This window comes from Leptidea sinapis, chromosome 37 (genome assembly GCF_905404315.1).
Source record: "Leptidea sinapis chromosome 37, ilLepSina1.1, whole genome shotgun sequence".
NCBI lineage: Eukaryota > Metazoa > Arthropoda > Insecta > Lepidoptera > Pieridae > Leptidea > Leptidea sinapis.
This window is the reverse complement of record NC_066301.1, coordinates 4159073-4181571: the sequence shown is the minus strand read 5'-3', so window position 1 is coordinate 4181571 and position 22499 is coordinate 4159073. Positions and strand designations below refer to the sequence as shown.

The 22499-nt window shown below is 35.2% G+C and overlaps 3 protein-coding genes across 5 annotated transcripts in view; 2 read left to right on the top strand and 1 right to left on the bottom strand.

The window, feature by feature from the left end:
* Positions 1–730: 730 nt before the first annotated feature.
* Positions 731–10920, top strand: LOC126975726 (2-oxoisovalerate dehydrogenase subunit beta, mitochondrial). 2 transcript variants are annotated; one of them, XM_050823732.1, is made up of 7 exons: positions 731–1271; positions 2701–2850; positions 4914–5057; positions 5563–5718; positions 7585–7756; positions 8264–8409; positions 10053–10920. In XM_050823732.1, exons 2-7 carry the CDS (start codon positions 2728–2730, stop codon positions 10278–10280), a joined length of 969 nt encoding a protein of 322 aa, XP_050679689.1. In that variant the 5' UTR covers positions 731–1271; positions 2701–2727; the 3' UTR covers positions 10281–10920. The 2 variants fall into 2 exon arrangements, with proteins under 2 accessions (XP_050679689.1, XP_050679688.1); XM_050823731.1 differs by having other exon boundaries at positions 734–1271; positions 2714–2850.
* A 4220-nt stretch (positions 10921–15140) lies between these two features.
* On the bottom strand, positions 15141–18238 carry LOC126975719 (inner nuclear membrane protein Man1-like). Of its 2 annotated transcripts, none has more exons than XM_050823717.1 (2): positions 18125–18238; positions 15141–18030 (listed from the first exon to the last, which is right to left on the bottom strand). In XM_050823717.1, the coding sequence occupies exon 2, from the start codon at positions 18020–18022 to the stop codon at positions 15713–15715; it is 2310 nt and encodes a 769-aa protein (XP_050679674.1). In that variant the 5' UTR covers positions 18023–18030; positions 18125–18238; the 3' UTR covers positions 15141–15712. The 2 variants fall into 2 exon arrangements, with proteins under 2 accessions (XP_050679674.1, XP_050679675.1); XM_050823718.1 differs by having other exon boundaries at positions 18120–18233.
* Positions 18239–20922: 2684 nt separating this feature from the next.
* LOC126975721 (fatty-acid amide hydrolase 2-like) overlaps positions 20923–22499 on the top strand; it is a 57756-nt gene continuing 56179 nt past the window's right edge. Inside the window, exon 1 of the mRNA XM_050823721.1 lies at positions 20923–21003. The gene's annotated coding sequence lies outside the window, so the exon portion shown is untranslated. The remainder of the gene's footprint in view (positions 21004–22499) is intronic.

Here is a 22499-nt window from a genome sequence, read left to right as displayed (position 1 = left end):
CTGCCACATTCATTCATTTGCTCGGAGCTTTATAAGCGTAACTTATCTTTTGTAATAAATTTCACGAAAAACTTAATCTCAAAACACAAAATCACAACAATCACAGTCGAAGACACTGACATGGCACTGACTGAAAGGACATCGGATGTTGTCACGGTAAAAAATAATCAGTCAGTTTATTTTATTCGTTGTTTTCAGACAATTATGGAATTTCCTCCTAATCAATATATTTGGATATCAAAATTTAAAAAAATATTTCTCAATATTAAGTGTTTTATTAAGAAATTAATTTGTTTTATTATTTATTATACTAGTATCACAAATAATTTATCGATATCCAGTCGATAGTGAAAATTCAGCTATATGCTTACTTAAATGTTTCCTTAGCTAAGGATACCAAAAGTGACGTCTCTGGGATAAAAATCTTCTTAGTAGATTAATGTATACTTTAGCTAAGTACTCCTTAGCACTAAGATAAGGAATGACTATGATTGCGGCGGATAAAGCGTTTTATCTAGTCATATTATTAGTTTATAAAGAAATTGTTAATTTATAGTACTTAATTTCGAAGGAGCTTAGATTACTATTCTAAGGTTATGGAGTGTTGTATGTGTCAACTGTCATTTACCAACAGCTGTCAATGTCAAGTGGGAACTTTGATTGATGATTGAATTGATGATATTGTTAACAAAATAAAATGCTAAAGTAGAGCAGGAGGATAACTATAATAATATTAAAATTATTAATAACAAACACATTGATACTTACTAAAAAAAATAAAATGTATATTGTCCGTGGACTGTCTGCAATCAGTATTATATTTCTTCCCTTTATATTACCTATTATAATAAAGAATGTATACTGGAAAACAACCCTTTCATAAACTGCGCAAAAAAGGAAAACCTGGCACATACAATACAATGAATATTTTTATTAAATATGTAAAAAGTATGTAGTCTAAACTCGCCTTGCAAAGATGTATCGCAAACACGTATTACTACCTATATACATAAGTAATAAGTAGTAATTCCTTCGTCATGCACTATCAGTGGTTATCGGCTACGATGGTAATTATAATTGCAGATAAGACCTTTTGTATAATTTATTCTCTACGAGCTCAAACAGTTATTCGGTCGTGTGTACAAGTGATAACAAAATGACGAGTGCCATACGAAAATGTACGAAATTTATTGTAAAAAATGTGAACATCATGGTGAACAGATCATCATCTCACTTTACATATTTCCCAGATGAACAGCAACCCATACAAGGTATTACTTTTCACTACTTCAATCAATTATCACTTCCCTTCTAAACCTTAACTTGATATATTTAAGTACTTATCAACTTATTTTACTATTTATTTTTCTTAATTGTACAATTCTTTTACAGAGGTCTGTACCAGTATTTTAACAATAAATAATTGAATAATTTAACTCAATGGTTTAATATCTTTTTGCCAAAGTATTACCTAAGAGTATTTAGTAATACCTACTGGAATATAATGCAAGAAGAAACTTTTTTTCTGTTGTATGAAATGTATTAAATCTCGTAATTACTTGATTTGCATTTATGACAAGTAAGGTTACTCTATTGTTGAATTAAGTGCTAGTGAAATAATTCTAATGATAAGGCTTTTCAGAAGTTTATTTCCTGTGTACTTTCCAGTGTAGATAGTTTAGTATTAATTTATATTATCTATTGCAGATGTTCAAGCATTTTGAACAACTTAATTTGCTTCATTGTCATATTTATCCTATGATATTCCTGTCACCGAATTCCACCAGTTAGGATATCATCCCCACCATCTGGATGTGTGGTGGTCCTCCACAGTGCGGTTTTCAAGGAGCTTTCTTCCATGTTCTACACACACAATATGACATGGGTACCTTCAAAAAAAGTGTGTACCTTCCTTAAAAGCCGGCAATGCTTCTGTGATTTTTCCGGTGTTGCAGGAGATTGTTGGTGGTGGTGATCACATAACACCAGATGACCTGTACACTTGTTTGTCCTCCTATTCCATAAAAAAAAGCTCTTTGACCTGGTTGGTTGTTTGACATTTCTTTCCAGTGCTAATAATTTGTGTGTGTTATAATAATTGATCAATAATTTGCCTAGAAGTAAGCATCACACTGTATGTGAGTGGCTGATTTTAATTTTCTGATCAAAGATAGATTTGTGGTGTCCATACATTCTGATTCCACATATAACCAAAATGTGGTGTGAAGCCGCTTCTGATGATAATTAAAAGTGTTCTTAAAGGCTTAAAGGTTCCTGTGATACCTCTGGTGCTTCCAGAAAGCATGGTCAGTGGTAATTTTTTACTATGAAGTGATCCATAATATGCTACTTTATTAATAATATTTTAATTTCAGACCAATATACATGTTTAAAATTAAAAAAAAAATTATTAATAAAATTACATTATACTTAAGAGTTATTCATACATGTAAAAGTTAACTAATAAAAATATAATTTTGACCTTTTTTTTTGTGTGTGTAGTGTGCAAGTGTGTGTGTGTCTGTGTATATATATATATATATATATATATATATATATATATATATATATATATATATACTTGTAGCATACACAACTAGCTACTCAGCAACTGTTCTACCCAGTCATAGGATTTTAAATAAATAAATTAACTACTAACATTATAGGCAAAGAGCCATGTACTTAATAATTATTGTGTAGTTATGAATTACAGGGGAAACAGTGAAGATGAATATGATGCAAGCAATTAACAATGCAATGGATCTCACCCTCAAGTCTGATTCCAGTGCTGTGCTGTTTGGTGAAGATGTGGGCTTTGGTGGAGTCTTCCGATGTGCTCTGGGATTACAGGTTATTCATTAAGTTTATTATATTATTCCACTTTTAATGTATTTTTGTGAATAATCTGAATATTATTATATTATGTTTCATTGTATAGAATTAAGTGTAATTTATATAGATTATTAGATACTTTTTTGGATACCATACCTACAGACATAAAAATAAAACTAACAGTCATGGGTACACAATGGGTGGTCTTAAGCAGATAACAAAAAAAGATACTGGATACATTAAGGGGGGGAGGGGGTCGAGTCAAACCTCATCTAATCTTATGTTGCAGAGAGGGGGGTCTCGGCAAATATCACGCAATGTTTTTCTAATTGAAACAAAAAAAAATATAATATTTTGATCCATTTTATCATATGGATATATTGGATCCAATAGTCTCTCTTGAGACCGTGCATGATTCTCCATGGACTGAATTAGAGTAGATATTCTTTTTTTATCACAGTAGTTACGATTTAAGTAAGTATTCTATTGTTAAATTTTTATTACACTTATAACTCTCAGCAATATTGATTACTAGTCTTAACTAGTCGTAAATAAAAGCACGAAGCAAATTTTCTTTTTCATTTTTCAATAACAATCCAACGCGTTTACGTAAGAAACCCCCATTTTGAAAAATCTCACTTGAGATTGGGGTATGGGGGAGGGGGTTGAATAAAATCTCACGACACCTCACTAGGGGGGAGGGAGGGACAGAAATTTCAAAAAAACACCTCACGTAATTTATGAACGCCCCCAAAGTTATTAAAAACAGGTATTGAGAAATTAACATCTTAAAATATAAATATTACTTTTTTTATTTAAGTTTAGTAATAATACTAACTTATGTTAAATATCACAAATAAAAAAGCAAAATATAAATATTATTATCCATATTATATAGATATACCTTCATACACATAATAATATACTATTTAAATACAATAATAATTTCAATTGGTAATATTACTAGCACTGACAGTTAAATAATATCTGTTAAACCTGGTGAAACATGAAACTGCAATAAGGTACCATCATAACATACCATGTTTATAGACTAGTAAAGAATTTGATTGATTGATCGGATGATTCAACATTATTAAGCTCATGATTATCCGCAACACCGGAGGTCAAGAGATGCATTGCTGGGCCTTCAAGTTGGAAGTATGCTCTGTTCTTGAAGGTCCCTAAGTCTAATTGGTTGGGGAAAACAGCAGCCGGCCTATTATTTATTTATTTACTAATGGCCATTCCCAATATTCAGTCTTTATCCGGTTGTAGCCTACTTGAGATAAAAATCGTAACTATCGTTCACTTTTCTGTCCCAATAAACTTATCGTCGGTAACTCACCTTATCCGTACACGCTGTCTGTCAATGGGAAGGCGTATATATAGCTTACCAGCGATAGAAGTTTGTATGGAAATTGCAATTCACGCGTCCCAATATAAGGCGATAAGAATGATTTATCCGGTATATTGGGATAGCTACAGAATATTGACAGCTAATTACTGACAGTAGAAGGTAGTTATTTATATCTATCTGTAGATAGTATATTGGGAACACACATAAGAATATTTTATACATTGTCCTCCTGTCATCTAGATGGTTTGACTGGGGATTGTACAGTCTCATTATATTATTATTAGGTACTAATTATGTAACAAAAAATAAACATTTTAGCAACAAATACTTTCCAATAGATATTTTTCTACCATATTTTTATAAGGCTCGTTTCTAATATGCTCGGGCAAGCCATTGAGTAAATAGAGATGACGTTTTTTAAAAGTTCTATCACCATAATAATTACAGACATAGAGTCAGTATTTATATATTCATAATATTCGCCTGTGGATATTGTCCTATTGTTATGACTTACCAGCGATAGACTATGCCAGTAAGTTATTACTTACTGGCATTACTATTGTAAATATTTGTTTTAAATCTACCGAAAGTATCTTACATTGATAATTTATTCCACAAAGTGTCTGTGTGATGCAAGTAATTAGGAATCTACTTGCAAAACGCGCGCTTGTAGAAAGCCAGACGTTTTTAAAGATAGTTGTATTAATAATCCCAAATTTTTCAGGAAAAGTATGGAAAGGACAGGGTATTCAACACACCACTATGTGAACAAGGTATAGCAGGGTTTGGCATTGGCTTGGCCACAGCCGGAGCAACGGCTATAGCTGAAATACAATTTGCTGATTATATTTTTCCAGCGTTCGACCAGGTAAATACTAAAGTCAAGGCATTTTCATAGTTTTAGATTAGATAAGCAAAAAAGGTACTGAAAAAAATTATTAATTTCTAAATAAAAAACGTGTGCTATCTAAGTTGGAGGCTCCTTTTCACACGATGCCGGCTAGATTATGGGAAACACAACGGGGCCTATTTCTGCCGTGAAGCAGTAATGTGTAAGCATTGCTGTGTTTCGGTCTGAAGGGCACCATAGCTAGTGAAATTACTGGGCAAATGAGACTTAACAACTTATGTCTCCAGGTAACGAGCGCAGTTGTAGTGCCGCTCAGAATTTTTGGGGTTTTTCAAGAATCCTTAGCCGCACTGCATTGTAATGAGCAGGGCGTATCAATTACTATCAGCTAAAGGTCCTGCTCGTCTCGTACCTTATTTTCATAATAAAAAAAAATGTTAGAACTCATTTATTTAACTTGTTCCTTCACTTTCTGCAAAAAAAAATTGGTCTCTCATGAGCTAAGTCTAAAATGATCTCCCAGCTTGTGAATGAAGCCGCCAAGTATCGGTACCGGTCGGGTGGACTTTTCGAGTGCGGCGGGCTCACAGTCCGCGCTCCCTGCGGCGCTGTTGGCCATGGCGGACTCTACCACTCACAGAGCCCTGAGGCCTTCTTCGCTCACGCCGCCGGACTTAAAGTACGTAGTGATTCCATAGTAAGGCCAACGAGACGAGATAAATAATGTAAACAAAGTTTCAGGGCTTCAAAACACTGTTTTTTGAATAAATTATATACGAACTAGCTGACCCAACAGACATTGTTCTTTTCATAATAAAAAAAAATCATGCGAGTGGAATTTCGCAGAATCCGTTCTTAGCCTACCTCTACTCGGCGAAAGGAATATTCCTACACGCCTTATGGTTAAAGCGATATCGTGATGACTCAATATGTAGGTCGAAATCTCTTATATACAGGGTTACCTCGTAAGTCGACCTAGATCCTTTATTTTAGTTTAGATCATTTCTGACTGATTTGACTATGAAACACCCTATCCTAAATCCAATGGTTTTCAAGATCATCTAATTTTAAGTATTTTTCATAAAATGTCCGTTTTTTTTTATTTTGTTGTATCTCTTTTTTATAATCTGAGCCTCTGGAATGTTTGTTTATACGTTTTATTTTAGAAGATTAATTGCTGTATCCATTTCAATTAAAAAAAATACAGTTACAGAATAAAATGAGTCGTGAAAGATGGAGAATAGTGAAAAATCAAACAAAAAAAAACCTAAGATGTGTTTTTCTTTAACGGATACTTAAAAAAATATATGGAAGTCTATTCGAAGATGAGCTTAAAAACATCTCCATTTTGCCAGCTATCCAAAATGGTATAACATTATAGGGTAATAGCAGTTTTCATTACAATAAACTTAGATGATAGCCTCCCCGGGCATTGTAATAAAATTATTAGTTAGTTCTAAAATATTAACAAAACCACGTAAATAGTGAATATTTATTAATTGTTTTTACATTTCATGTTCTACATGTCCACCTCTGTTTCGGACGCAAATTCTCATTCTTTTTCTTAAAGCTAGAGCTAGTAAGTTCACGATCAAATCGAACAAAGTAAAAAGGATGGAAAATGTGTAAGCAGGATAAAAATAGTTAAAAAGTGGAAAGTGATTAAGAAGAAAGAAGAGTACTAGTGTTCGGTGCGGTGTGATCTGCTGAAGGCACCGCCATCGACGAGAGCTGCAGCGGCAGACCGGCGAAGTGCAAGTTTCAAAAGTGAACGCAAATAAATACTCGTTCCTTTAAACGGATTTATTATTTCCAATCCCTGACCCACTCTCGTATCAATGTATAGATTTTGGGCTTCTTATTCTAATCGTAGTCGTCTGTATTAGAGAAACATGTTTCGTCGGAAGAGTCTGAATCAGCCGTATTTATGACAATATAACTATATATAGTGTAACTCAGTAACTATCCCTTTGTTTACATTGTTTATCTTGTCTCGTTGGCCTTAGTTAATCATATCAACAGCTAAACTTATGGTTCGACATATAAAATAGCAGAGTTATTTGAAATTGTGTTGCCTGTCGTTTAAATTCATTACAACATTAATAACCTATACTATGTCCAAGTGCGAACACTATGCTTGTATAAATAGGTACCTATTTAAATCAAGTTCGAGGCGAGATGGAAAAAGAGGTGTTTCGTGACATGGTTAAAAAATTAAACATCAGTAGTTTTTAAATATTTTTGTAAAAGACACATATTTTTGTCTGTCGGCCATTTTGGTTTTACACATACCCACTCTGTCTAAATTTCACTTGTCTATATCATATATATTACGGCGAGTATTAGTAATAGAGCAAGATAACTAATATAGATATAATGGGTTTTCGTATAGAAACAATTCTTGGTGAAATTAAACTATCAGATTTTATTTTGCAAATAAATTGTTTTATAACTTTTAAGACCTGGATACAGACTCTTATAAATATAAATAGGTAGCTGGATATAGTTCCTATATCTTTAGTATAACTTCATTATAAACTTGCAGGTTGTGATACCCCGCGGTCCAATAGCGGCCAAGGGTTTGTTGCTATCATGTATTCAGGATCGAGACCCCTGCATATTCTTGGAGCCGAAGATTCTGTACCGGTCAGCGACCGAACAGGTTCCCGTAGACAGCTACACCTTACCACTCGGAAAAGCGCAACTTCTCAGGGAAGGTGCGGTATTATATTAAAATTTCTTAGTTGCCATTTTAACTTACAAGTGGGAGGCTCCTTTGCACAGGATGCCGGCTAGATTATGGGTTCCACAATGGCGTCTTTTTCTGTCGTGAAGCAGTAACGTGTAAGCATTATTGTGTTTCGATCTGAAGGGCGCCGTAGCTAGTGAAATTACTGGGCAAATTAGACTTAACAAGTTCTAATGAGCAGGGCGTATCAAATACCATCAGCTGGACGTCCTGCTCGTCTCGTCCCTTATTGTTACAATAAAAACCTCATGTGAACTTTAGAAACACCAAATCTGGTAGTCACCAAATTACACTGCATGTTGCCCGCCGGAACTGCAATAGATCGTAGAGAGAGATTATAGAGAGCTCTTGAGTAGAATATTATGGTCTTCTGTAGTCTATTACTATCTGTCCGTTGAATGTGGTCTTCGAGAAAGTAGGAGATTGTATATCGAAGTTCGAATAGTTCTACAGTAAAAATATGTCTGGTGTGTAGGTGATGCAGCCACTCTGGTGTCGTGGGGGACCCAGGTGCACGTGGCTCTGGAGGTGGCGGACCTGGCACGGGAACGGCTGGGCGCGCACTGTGACGTGATCGACCTGTGCTCCATACTGCCCTGGGACCAGACAACCGTGTGCGACGTGAGTATCCATAGTTCTTACTCATTGATTTGTTAAATGATGGGTGGCAAAAGTCCGTGAGGAAATAAATCTGGTGGCGCGAGTTACCCTGGCTCCATTGCCCCATAAAGTATTTCTAAATGTTACCCAAACAACAAAAAATTCTGTATTTTGCCAAAATTTGCAATCTCACCTTTCTCTATTGTCTTTAGATAGATACCAATTTCATCATTGAATAGTTCGACAGTTAGGTTACAGACGGAAAGACTACAAAAAAGGAGAGGTTAGAATTTTCAATTAACGATGCAGGGAGATGAAGTTTGGCAAATAATCTAATTGACAATTTCGTAATACGTAGCGATGCGCCAATACACGCTTATATCAATGCATCAGTAAATCAGCACGATTAAATTAAAAAAAAACACTCACTTTAAACATGTTTTTTTAATTAAGCTTTGTTTATTCCGAATCACTTGTTACATTTTGTTTTTGTATACTTAAATAAGATTTTAAACTTAAATTAAAACAGTTAATTCAAAAGTAAACTAAGTTAGTAAAATTAATGCTACTTATTGGTTTAATTCGGACCCCTTTCGGGTAAAAGCCTCCTCCATATTTTTCCATTGTTCTCTATCCTGTCCTGTTTTCATCCATTCCTTTCCCGCTATCTCTTTTATGTCGTCGATCCACCGTCTCTTGGGTCTTCCGACTTGTCTTTTTCTTATCGGCCCTTGCCATTTTGTTATCTTCAGTGTCCATCTTTTGTCTTTTACTCTACAGATATGTCCAACCCACTGCCATTTTTGCTTTAAAGCATACTCAAGAGCATCTGAAAGCTTGGTTTTCTTTCTTATAATCTCGCTTTTAATTTTTTGTATTTTCCTTAGGTTTAGGATGCTTCGATCCATTGCTCTTTGTGTTGTTGTAATTTTAAACATATATTTAAACATATAAATACTTTAAAATAAGGTGAGAAAACAAATTTAATTAAATATTCTGCAAAAAAAGTTTGTAGTTCGACATTCGAAACTTATACAGTTATCTACATATTACGATTATTGTAAACTTAATGCGAAATATATTGATTTCACTTCTCTGATAAAAATTAACAACGCCGACTTAATAAACGCCATTAACAAACGTCTTATAATATTTGAGCGACTCAGCAAGCTACAAACATTTCATACTGGTACCATACTTAGACAACTATGTACCTAAAGAGTTGACTAGTAAGGCGCTGCCTCCACGAGCGAGAGAATCGCGACGAGTCCGCGCGTTTATCGTCGGGTAATTTCCACGACCGAGCATTTATTCCGCCAACGTATCGTCACGACTCGTGAAGATTCCTTGCAAGACAGCGTGTCCGCAACGACTCGTAACGGAATCGTCTCATTTTCTTGACGATGCGTTGTGCTCGCTGCGAGACCGCCATGTTCTGCGGCGAACGCGCTGATACCGCGGTTAGATACGTCGTCGTATCTATATTACATGCACACTACCACTCGTCGCATAACATCGCCGCGTGGAGACGCGTTCATAGAGAATATATAGAAATACGTGGCTCGACGATATCGCTGCGATTCTGTCGCTCGTGGAGATGGCGCCTAAGGTAATAACTGTAGCAGCTAGAAGGCTTGTTCTGAATAATTTGTTAACTGTTTCAGTCCGTGAAGAAAACCGGACGCTGCCTCGTAAGCCACGAGGCTCCACTGACAGGTGGATTCGGTGCAGAGGTGGCGGCCGCCGTGCAGAACGAATGCTTCCTCCACCTGGAGGCGCCCGTGGCCCGCGCGTGCGGCTGGGACACTCCCTTCCCGCACGTGTTCGAGCCCTTCTACCTGCCCACCCGGGAACGACTCTACGACGACCTGGTCAAGCTGCTGGACTACTAGCTACTAATGTAACGAATATTCTCTAACGCGTAAACTTCCAATTTATCTTCCATCGCAACCGTTTCACTTATTTACTTTTCAATTGCCAATGTATTCAAAGATTTATTATCCCAATGTAGGTATAGTTTTATCGACACATTCTTGAAGCGATATCTGATGGGAAGATGATGCCAGTTCAAGTGTTTAAGATGCATCGTGTTTTCGTTTTTCACATTTTTCTAATTTGGAAAGCTTGGTTTTATGCGCATTGCCTTCAAATGAGTTTTCATAGCAGTTGTAGTTCTTCCTTTATTAGAATATTCATTATTACACAGCTCGCAGTTAGCTCGGTCAACACCGCAAAGTGTAAAATATATACATATTTCACTAGAATTTGATTTACTAAATTCACTTGTTTTGTTAACGAAATATTCGGCGCAAACAGAATGACACTTCAATCGAATGCGTTCGTATTATTCTCGAAACAAAACGGAACGCACCTCTTTTGAAAGATTCTGCCAAAAGACAATTGGCACAAAATTTGAACAAAAACTGAATATTTGCATTCTATTGTTAAAACGATTATAAATGTGATGTACGCGCTGCTTATTTTATGTACCTAAATATATATAATAATAAAAATAAGTTATTTTTAATGTTTTATTTGACTTTTTTAAATATTTTATATTGTGTTCCGAAGAGCTGTTTCATCTGATTCCTGCCGCTAAATTCACCTTCGCGCGACTCGCCATAGATTAAGATATCATCCCCACCATCTGGAAAGGCCGTTCTCCACAGTGCGGTTTTACAAAGCTGTGAAATTAACTTCCTTGTGTGGTGTTTCCAGGACGATACAACAAAGGGTAACTTCAAAAAAAGCGCGTCCTTAAAGGCCGACAACGCTCATGTGATTCCTCTGGTGTTGCAAGAGATTTTGGTCGGCGGTGATCACTTAACACCAGGTGCCCGTACGCTCATAAAATGCTCTTATTGGGAAGCACACATCGTTTGACATAATGTAAACTAAAAAAACATTGACTTTTTTTATGAAAAGACGAGCAGGACGTTCAGCTTATGGTAATTGATACGCCCTGCCCCCTCTCACTAGCGTCCCCGGTTCGATCCTCGCCTGCCACGTCATTAGTCGTATTATGTTAGTAACTTTGTTTTGTTTGATTTTTACGTAGCTAAAAGTCATTTATTTTCTCAAAATTGATTACTTTTGAATTCTTTTTGATATCATTTCTAATAGCTACTAGATACTACTACCGCTTCGGAAACAAATGGCGCTCTGAGAGCTAAGAAGCGGCGCAAGAAACTCTCCCAGCATTATTTTTTTGCGCTCTTTTCAATAAAAATATACAATATTGTACAGTCATTTCTATCGCTATAAAATAATCACAATCTAGTCCCAGGCTGTCCGATCATTTAGATATTCAGCTGTAGAGTAATAGGATTTACGACGGAGCCATTTTTTTTTATGAAACATTTAAATTTATTTATAGATAATGCCTGAATAGTGGCTGGGACTTTATTATAGAAGTGTATACATTTACCCTTAAAGCATTTATGTATCTTATAAAGCCTACTAGAATTAGTTACAAGCAATCCCTTATTTCTAGTGTTATAATAATGAAAATAACTATTAAGAGCTATTATACATACCTAGCCCTTTTTTATGGTTATTAGAAACTAGTTGTGCATATTATGAGGTTTATTATTATAGCTATAGTTGAAAATAGGTTATAGTTGAATGAGAGGAACAAAGCAAAACATAAAACACAACTACATGCCCTTGAGCTCTTGTATTCCGGTGGGAAGGGTGTGGATGGCGGTGAAGTATTCAAATTCAAATATTTTTATTCGAAATAGGATGTGACATCACTTATTGAAAGTCTAAAACTACCACCCATTCCAAAAGAATGCCTCAGACCTGACAACAAACTCAGGGTTTGGTGCGCCCGTCCTTCTCAGGGCTTTTTTTTCCATCAATAAAAATATGTTTAGGTACAAAGTAATATTGTACAATCAACCTTATTATTTAATAGGCTGAGGGCAATCGCTCCATTCCCAATCTACCACAGATTCCTCATCATCATTGAGAAAGTCATTTATGTTATACAATTTTTTTAATAACGTAATACCTACTTTTGTTTTGAACATTTTCTGGGATCTTGTTGTAAAAGCGTATACATCGCCCCACTAAAGACTTACTAACTCGACTTAACCGAGTAGTAGGCATTATTAGTTTAAGTCTGTTCCTGGTGTTAACATTAGACAACATTTCATACTAATAGTGACAACACTACGTCCTATCGCTAGATTTTACGAGCTTCTTCCAGTTGACCGCATACACCGAAGAAGGTCTCGATCAAGTCATCTCCGATCAACTTGATTCTCTGGCGTTGCGGAGAGATGTGGGTTCTCGCTGCATCTTGTAGAAGATGTGTAAGTATATATCCAAGGGGTGCTTAGAGGAGCTTTTCGGGTTGATACCAGCAACTGAATTCCACCAACGGACATTAAGTCAAAATGCTAAGATCCTACCTGCATCACATTGACTTCGTGCATTCTACAAATGCAAGTTTTGCAAGTAGGTACCTAGTTACTTGCCTCGCACAGCGACTTTGTGGAATCAATATATATAATAGACACTAATCAATTATCAATGTAAAATACTTCCCGTAGGTTTAAAACATAAATGTTTAGTATTAATTAAACACCATGGTAATCGGGAACAAAGTCTAGCTGGTAAGTCAAGGCCATAAAACTAGAACAGTATCCACTGGCGAATATTAGGCTTGTATGATTACTACTCTTACTCTATGGCTTGCTCGAGGATATAAGAATCAGGCCTAATATAAATAACTTATAAATATTTTTTTAAATTGGTATTTGTTGCTAACATGTTTATTTTTCGTTACATAAGACTGTTGTTCCCTCAGACAAACCTTCAAGACGGCTTTGGAGGACAATGTAAGTAGCTATATATTTATCACAATAGCATCATGAGGTATTGTATAGTGTAGGTTTTTGATGACAATTCTCAAGGATTTTCTTTCTTTTCTTGTAAATGTGTGCCGCTTAGAGTAAGAATGCGCTCCAACTAGGTACCGCTGGCGTAGTAGCAAAGTGCGGCAACAATACCACACCCAAGTGGGCGTTTTCGAGCCAGTCTCGAACAATGTGTGACATTGACGTCCCATATTTTCTACAAGAAATAAGAAAGACACTGGGATCACATATCATCAGTAATTATTCTGTATTTAAATTAATTTCAATGTAAAATAACACGAAGCGTATGTTACAAAATTTGAAAGATGCCATTGAGTGTCAAGATGCCACATACAAGCATCTAATAGTTGCCGTAATAAAAAAGCTATTGTTGTTAGGTAGTGCGGCATTTAGTTGGAGCGCAGCGGAGACCAATCCTTAATCTAAGGTGTGCCAGCCATATTAATCCTTTTTGTCTAACTAAATCTTTTTTTTTTTTTGTCATTTTCTGCTGAATTGACCATGAGGCGCTAAGAGGTTCTTGTTAACAATTTCTAGTTTAAAGTGACTGGATGGTAAAATTGTTTCTATTAATTAACTGAACTCACCGACATCGTCGATTCTGTACAGACTATTGATGGTGGCTTATTAGAACGTCCTCCGGATCCAGTGAATTTGTTTCCTGTCTGTGTACGTGGAGGAAGAGGGGCCGAGTCCTCTTTTCTTAGTAGTTGGCACTCGTTGCCACCTGGGGGTGAGTTTTAATGGACTGCTGAATTAATATGTCAGGGTGAGACATTGAATACTTGAGGTCTGTCTGTATCTCTTTGTTCAAGCTCGTAGTCTATCATTCCATTATCATTAACACTTGTTGAATATATGGTTTATAGTTTTTATTTTCGGTTTTTTTATTAATTGAATCATTCATATTTTGTTCCCACGAGTATGGACTGCAACCTTTCGGCGCGGTCTCCACCGTAGGATTGGGGTGATTGTCTTTCTCTTAACCCAGGCATCTAAGCCAGTTTCCGGTCTTAAAGTAAATGTCGGTGCTAAAAGATAACGGGTAGTGGTGGTCATTTTCTACCTCCGGCATTATCTAGCTTTTTTTTATAGCAGTATCAGGTTAGTTAACTGCCGCCCGAAGCCCGGCGTTGCTGTTCGTTTGGCACCACCCGGATAGTACGTGTATGGTTGTGAAAGGCATTTTCTACAACACAAGTCTTCAGACCGAGAAATTGGTCGAAAAAATTACCGGATCTTTTTTTATTATACATATTTTTTTCCTCACCTTAGAATATTCGGAAAATGTGAATACTATGAGACGTGCAATTTTTGATTTTCCAAACTTGGTCACTGGCGGTATGTCATTCGTATAGTCGAGTATGGACTACGGATTTTAAACAAAATTTTTTCATTTGTTCATTTACAGTACAGGTAATATACAGTAATGGAATCTGGTTTATCATAATTTTAAAAATATCAGTGCACGTTACATCACATAGGACAGAATTAACGTCTCATATTATAATGTCTTTAAATTTTAATTTTATACATATTAATGATAGCATTGTGAAATCCGACATGTTTCGGTATAACAGTAGTGTTTAGACAATTTTGTAATATATTTTGCATGTCAATTGACGAAACATATTGGATTATAAATAATATTATGTTAACATCAAGTACAATATTTCCTGCAAATAAAATTTCATTTCATTAACGAAAACAAAGAAATTTAAAGCATGTGTTTTTTTTTTCTAAATCTTGCTTCTAATGTAAAACTAACTAAGAATGGCCTTCTTACTGATCTTTAGTTATTTATTTACTTATTGCTATTAAAATAAGGAATATAAATATTATGTGACCCAAATAAAACCATAACCATTTGTCTTATTTATTTATTTATTCAAAGTGAAAATCAATCCAAAAGTAATGCTAAATTAATAAATGAATTGGTTAGAATACTTAAAAAAATAATGTCAATCTTAAAAATAACACAAAATTAGAATTTTTTTTTATTGTGCCTTTCACATAGACACTTTCCCTTACATTACACCAATTAATGTTAATGTTAAACACTATGAAACACTTTGTTCAAACAATAAATTCCAATAACTTTTGTGAGTCATCACTTTATGGATAAATCAATTTTGTGATGTCAAATATTTACAAAGTACAACATTGTGGGACCTTAATAGCTAAAACATGAATTAGTTATACATTCAATATGTAGACAATTATTTTTCTTATAAAATATATAACATAGACAATTCAAATGCACATTTGTTTTGGGTATTATGCGGATAGTTTATTATGGGTTCAAAAATATCATAAGGTTTGAGTTCCTATGGAGTACATTTGCTATTTATCTATTAACAACACTCAACAATAAAGGCCGTGATAAGTCTATAAGGTTTTAAGGCAAAAAATAAATAGTTAAAGTTATATATTCATTTTTACTCATCCCAGGTTCTTTTTGGCCGAGAAAGTTTTAAATAGGGTCCAGATGATGGGGAGTTGGGATATCTTTGCATGTAACGTTCCAATCGCAAATACTTCACTGTAATGAGTCGACCTTCATACCACCATCCATGTAGGCTCTTGTATACTACCCCAGCATCCGCAGGTGTTGCGCATTTGACATATACACAACATGACATTCTCTCTATGTCGATATGCAGAATGTTACAATGCTCACATTTTTCAAGAATGACATCTTGAATGATCTTTACCAAGTTGGGATTTGTGTCATTTTTGTCAAACATATGACGAATCTTCAAGCATGGTGTGGGTGATACAGTGAGGTTGTTTACAGAGCCTTCTTGAGTTTCAAATGCCTGTCCCTGCCAAGATGTGCTTCTTTTCGGGCTGCTGTGGGATGCAACCCATTTCCAAACTTGACAATCCTCCCCATCAACAGATTGCACTTCCATACGAACACGACTCTCATTTTTCTGTATAAACTTGACAGCTGCATCCCAAGTTGACGCCATTTTTTCTCTATTTTGTGGAGATATTAGAGTATCTCTGACATGTCCAACAGATATGTATGGCTCACCACTATCTTCAGTCTCATGTGATATTACATCAATGATTTGTTCAACCATTGAATAGATCTCCTCACTTTTCTTTTTTTGATAGTTGAGATATAATTTATACATTCTTTGCGTACCAAGGACGACTGCAGCAATGATCCCAATGATGATGACAGTAGTTCCAGCAGAGTACAGAGTGTTAACAAACAGACAAGAGATAGGAGTGGATGGATCTGATAGAACTAATGCAACACTTCCTTTGTTTCTCTGCTGTACAATAACATCGGTTGATAGAAGGTTGATGTATTCAACATCCCTTGTGTATAAGTTCTTAAGTTGGACAACATTGATTCCCCATCTTGGGTTATGGACAAGAAGTACTTGTAAGTTGTTCAAATCCGTCCTACATTGAGTAATATCAAAAAAGTTTGCTTTTGCACGAGCCATGTCAATTATTTCACTCTCGGTCATGTAAGGTACAGCACCAGGCTTGCCACATTTATAAGCTGCTGCTCTCGAGGTTAATTCTGGATGAATGATTGTCAATAAATTTTTAGCTAAGCTGACTTGCTGTTTGGGAACACAATTTATGCCAGGTCTATTTCCTGGGATATTTAATTGACATATTGGAATATCACTATTCTGATCATCTGCTACAGATGTAATATCATTTCTCTTAACTATATACAGGAAAAATAAGCAAAAAAAAAAAAGTGCAACTAATGCAACCAGGGCAAGAGATACAAGATTATTTTTCAAAAAATTTTTATCATTTGCTGTTTTGTAATTAATAGCATCTGCTCTCGACACTCCTGTTACATATGACCGACGAAGTGTTGCACCACCATTTGTTGGCTCCCTATCAATAAATGAAGTTTTTGGTGGGTCTGACTTTAAAGCTGACAATCGCCTTGTAAAATTACTTAGATATGGAGATTCCACCTCAGGCTGAGATGTTGGAGGAAGATAGGTACTGTTTGTAGGCTGATAGGTAGTTGAGGATGAGAAATTGGAAGAATAACTACTTGATGGTCTATCTGCTAAAGAAGTAGGTAAGCCGAGCCTAGATCGAATTGAATTTAAATGGTCAGAGGAAGAAAGAGAAGAGCCATAATTAGTAGCAAGGGATGGGCGAGAGAAGATGGACGTTTTTGGTGGACTTGTTGAAACATTTTTGGGAGAAAGTGTACTGGACACATAAGTACTAGACCTGGAGTTGCTCCTCACTGGGCTTGACGACTTCTTGTCAATATCAACATCACTGTCTGATCCAGTCTCATAGTCATCCTGATCGTTAGTGTATGTCCGTGTAACACGCCGGGTTGTAACTGTTTCCACCTCTTCATGCGTTCGTACTGGAGATTTCTCCTCTTCAGATTCTGATCCTTTATCAGAATCCAGTTTAATTGGGGAATCTTTTTTAACAGGGGTGCGTCGTGACTTAGGAGGTAGCATAGCACTGCCCGTTGTGACTCGTCTACCACGTTTATCCTTCACACTACTAGAGTCTAAATCGGATTCTTCACCGCTAGAATAGCGCGCCAGTGATCTTCTGTTTTCAACTTTACTGTCAACGCTATTGCGAGGCTTGCTTTTGTTGTCTAGCACCATTTTAAGCTTTTTAACCAAAAGTTTTCTAGTAGAAGCCGTAATCGGCATAACCGGGAATCCATGTTCAGCAAGCTTAGTGCGGAGCTCCGCGTCTGACATTGAATCAACCTGATCGGCCATTGTGATATCTGCAAGTGCAACATCAGGAAAAATGATTGAATTCTAATGTAATTTCTAGTGTAGAAATTAGTTAAAGGATTGAGTAATTACTAAATACCTTACATTTGTTTCAGTCCCAACAATTACGTCAAAATTATTCATGTACATAAATTCACATCACCGGCGCGTCATCTCAGTCACACACGCTCAGACACACGCTATAAAAAAAGCAAAGACGTTACAACCACAGATAAAGCATAACAACTTGTTCACGTTCGTAGACACAGCATAGCACAGAACACTATTACAGAATAGTCCGAGTTAAATTGAACTTTATCTACACCCATGCCTACTCCTCTAATAAAGATTCTAAATTCTAAAATAGTTAGCTTATTGCCAACATTAATACACCCAATGTCCACCATTACATCATCCAAACTAGTGTTGTAATGCAATTGCATTATAATATTAAATTACACGTTTTCATAATAATACTCCTTTGGATGATACTATGGTTACTAGGACTAGCTTTTTTTAGTTAGCAGTAAGCTAACTGTTTCAGAATCTTATATAGAGGATACATATTATGGGTGTTGATAAAGTATTGCAGGCAACTGTTGATAATTAGGTATTAAAACACTGATGTGATACTATTATCACATTCCCCACATATTATCACATTAACCCACATTCGTGTTTTAAATCCCCTTATTACACGACAGTTACATAAATAACTAATTTATATTTAGGAAAGCTGACAACACAATATCTTGACAAAATCAAATGTACAATATTTTTTATTAAGAGTGGCCAACAATTATTAAGAGTACAAACGCTCGTACGTGATTATGGCGTTAAATGCAACTTTCTTTTCTTTAAAACGAATTACTGATAGGCATCTTTCATGGTATTGCAGGCTTCTAACGAAGTAGACAATCCGAATTTCAAGAAACGAATTCAGTATAATTTATGACTGTGAATATGTGAGCTGATACAAGCGTTCTGTAGAAAAACGTTGTCGCTTAAAGTGCATAACCATTAAAAGTGCTCTTTGGGTTCTTTCCACTTCCAGTAATCTTGACTTAATAGCACCACCATACTGCGATACGATATACAGGAACCAGGAAAGCCGCTGGTCGACCATAACACCCCTGCACATTGCTAATCTTGGGAAGGCTGTTTTTGTAGATGGTATGGCAAATGTTTTTTTAGCTGTATTAATTGTGGGCGAATTGTATTTCATCCAAATGTCAACTACTGCCATCCCTTGTTCATCGGCGCATCCTGACTTGACTACTGGCCCAGTTTAACCCTTAGCTTCCCATTACATAAATACTTTTCAAAAATAGCAAGTAGTGTGCCTCTAATTACAATAGATTCTGGAGAGATACAGAATCAAATGACTTTTAAAGATCCCTATGGACTGATAGGCACTTTTTTCTTTTGTCAAGGTATTCAAACAAAATCAATCAGCAAATAAAACACATTGATATTTATCTTTGCAGGTCTTTTTCCCAGTAGAAATCAACTTTTGCCATGAATTACCATAGGTAAACTCACTAGATGTAAGGAACGCCACCATCTGGATGTGTGGCGGTCCTCCACACTGTGGTTCTCAAGGAGCTTTCTTCCTCGTACTACAAAGCTGTGGAACGAGCTTCCTTGTGCGGTGTTACCGGGACGATGCGACATGGGTACCTTCAAAAAATCGCATACACCTTCCTTAAGGGCCAGCAACGCTCTTGTGATTCCTCTGGTGTTGCAAGAGATTGTGGGCGGCGGTGATCACTTAACACTAGGTGACCCGTACGCTCGTTGGTCCACCTATTCCATAAAAATACAGAAATATTGCTGTTTCAGCAGCTCAAATGGAATCTGTCATAAAAAATTATTTTTAAAGTTAGACTCCATAAGATTGGAAAACAATAACGGAGCATATTCTTCATATTGAAGCTCAGCACAAAACGAGGGATTGAATAACAGAAGACAGAACCATTCATCACAGTTCAGATGAATCTATGGAAAAATAAAGTTTTGAATCATATTATGCTGTACAAACTCTGTTTTTCTTCTAAGGAAGATATAAGTGTCTTCATAAAATATTTTTTTTACTCAGTAAATATTTTTTCCCCATTCAATAATTTCTGATTCTGATAATAGCTACGATTCCTTTATATGTTGAACTTATAATTTTAAATTAATATTCAATATAATTCTACAAAGAACTCATGTCTCAATGTGTATGCAAATTATGTAATAAATAACTGTACAAAAATAAGAAACCAAAATGTATGTGTAAACCCCTATATGTATCGGTTACGAATTATTATCAAATAAATTAAATAGGAAAAGTATCAAAATAATTTATTCCAACTTTATTGGTTATACCAAAATGAAGTGTTTTTTTTTTAATTTAATGCCAAGCTTTGCTGATTGTTTAGGTACAACTAGAGTCAAAATCAGTTACAATAGATACGCCTTAGTTTTCTGTTGTGATGTATTTCCGTTAGAGATGTTCTTGTCTCTCACACGCTTTGTTTGTCTATTCGCTAGTATATTGTAAGTATATGGATATGGAAAAACCCAACTATCGAGACGAGTATTGCCTATTGACATTTGACAACACTGTATGGTGATTGCCTTTGCAGTTTGCACTTCTAGTATAAAAAAAAAACTGGTAAAATTTGAATTCAAATTTCAAAATACAAACAAATAAAAGTAAAATAAAACTCAAAACACTACTAAATTGATACGAGAATAGTAATAACTTATTAATAATACATAAACTGATGTTTAATGTTCTGATAAACGTAAGTAGGTATATAAATTTTTGTACGTATATTATCCTGGAGAACAATATTTAAATTACATTTCTAATTACTGTTCCTGTAACTGAAAATTACTTTTTGTTATTGTTCCAGTATCTACATGGTACATTCTGTCTGTCTAGTTCAGTATTCTGTAGTAGATGCAAAATATTGAAGCGGAGATAAAGAATTCAGGTATGTTTTATACAAAATATGATTATCTTTATTTTATATAACATCCAATTTTCAATTTGATTCGGGTCTTGTGGAATTTAAAAAGGTACTACCAAAAACTTTCTGTGTCATTAAGAATAAATGCCAAGTAAAGTTATTCCATATTTAAAACATTTATCCCTTTGTCACTAACAGCTGTTCCCAATATACTATCTACAGATAGAGATAAATTACTACCTTCTACTGTCAGTATTTAGCTGTCAATAATCTGAAGCTGTCCCAATATACCTGATAAGTCATTCTTATTCTTATCTCCTTATATTGGGATATGTGAATTGAAATTTCCATACACTGCTATCGCTGGTAAGCTATACTTCCTCCCATTGACAGACAGTGTAATAATTTTCATCTCAAGTAAGAGATAGACTGAATATTGGGAATGGTCATAAATAATTACATGACAGGGAGAAGTAATTTTAAACTTGAAGTAACTATATACTGTGTTTATTATTATTTAATAAGGCAGAGTCCTAAGGGCTTACATTTAACAAAAACATAACAGTAATTAAAAGAAAATATTTTTAGTTGGGGTACAAACATTTGTTTTTTAAATTATGTTGTGTTTTTTTTTGGCAGCGGGCCCAGTTGAGCAAAATGTGGTCATCAACTTTTATTTACATTGTAAGTTTTAGTGTTTTATTTACCATATTTTTTATTCTTATAACTTGATATTTTATTTACTCTTAATTATTGTTTTGAAAATAATTCTCAATAAGTAGGTAGTTATATATCCTATCCCACAGTGCAACAGAGCCTTAAGGTCTCACGCTGGGGTAGAGCCTAACGCAGCACTTCTCTTTTCAGTCGGCCCTTCCGGGCAACTTGTTATTATAACAGTAGCTGGTAAGATAGTTTTAAGTTACATTCTGCATTTATATTTTAGTTATTAAGATCAGTTTTGCATCAACTCTGTAAGCTCGGGTCATAAATAATAAACTCTTATTTCAATTCTAAAATATTAATTTTAGTTTATATTTTTAAAAACCCAATTGCTCGCTCCCGAAATCTAACTAGGTACTTAAATTAGGAATGCTGTGATTATATCGAAATAAATAAATATTAGTTATTACACTAAAACATGCTTTAATAGAAACCTAAACAAAAAAAAATAGAAAATAATTCTCAATAAATACTTAATTTAGGAATGCTGTGATTATGGTCTTAATGGTTATTTAGTATTTTAAGCAACAGTTGTACAATGAGGGTCAAAAACACGAGTGGCGTGGATTGCGACGTGAGCCGAAGGCGATTCAATGAATGATGCTACGAGTTTAATTATTGTTTCATTTACAATTACCTGGTCGAAGAAAAAGTATTGAATGTTGTATAACTAGTCAAAAAACGGTTTTGGCGTCATTAATTGCGATGATTGCTTGCGGCTCTCATCGCAACCCGCACCACCCCTTTTGGCTTTTCTTATACAAATGTTACATAAAATACTACTTATTATGTACAGA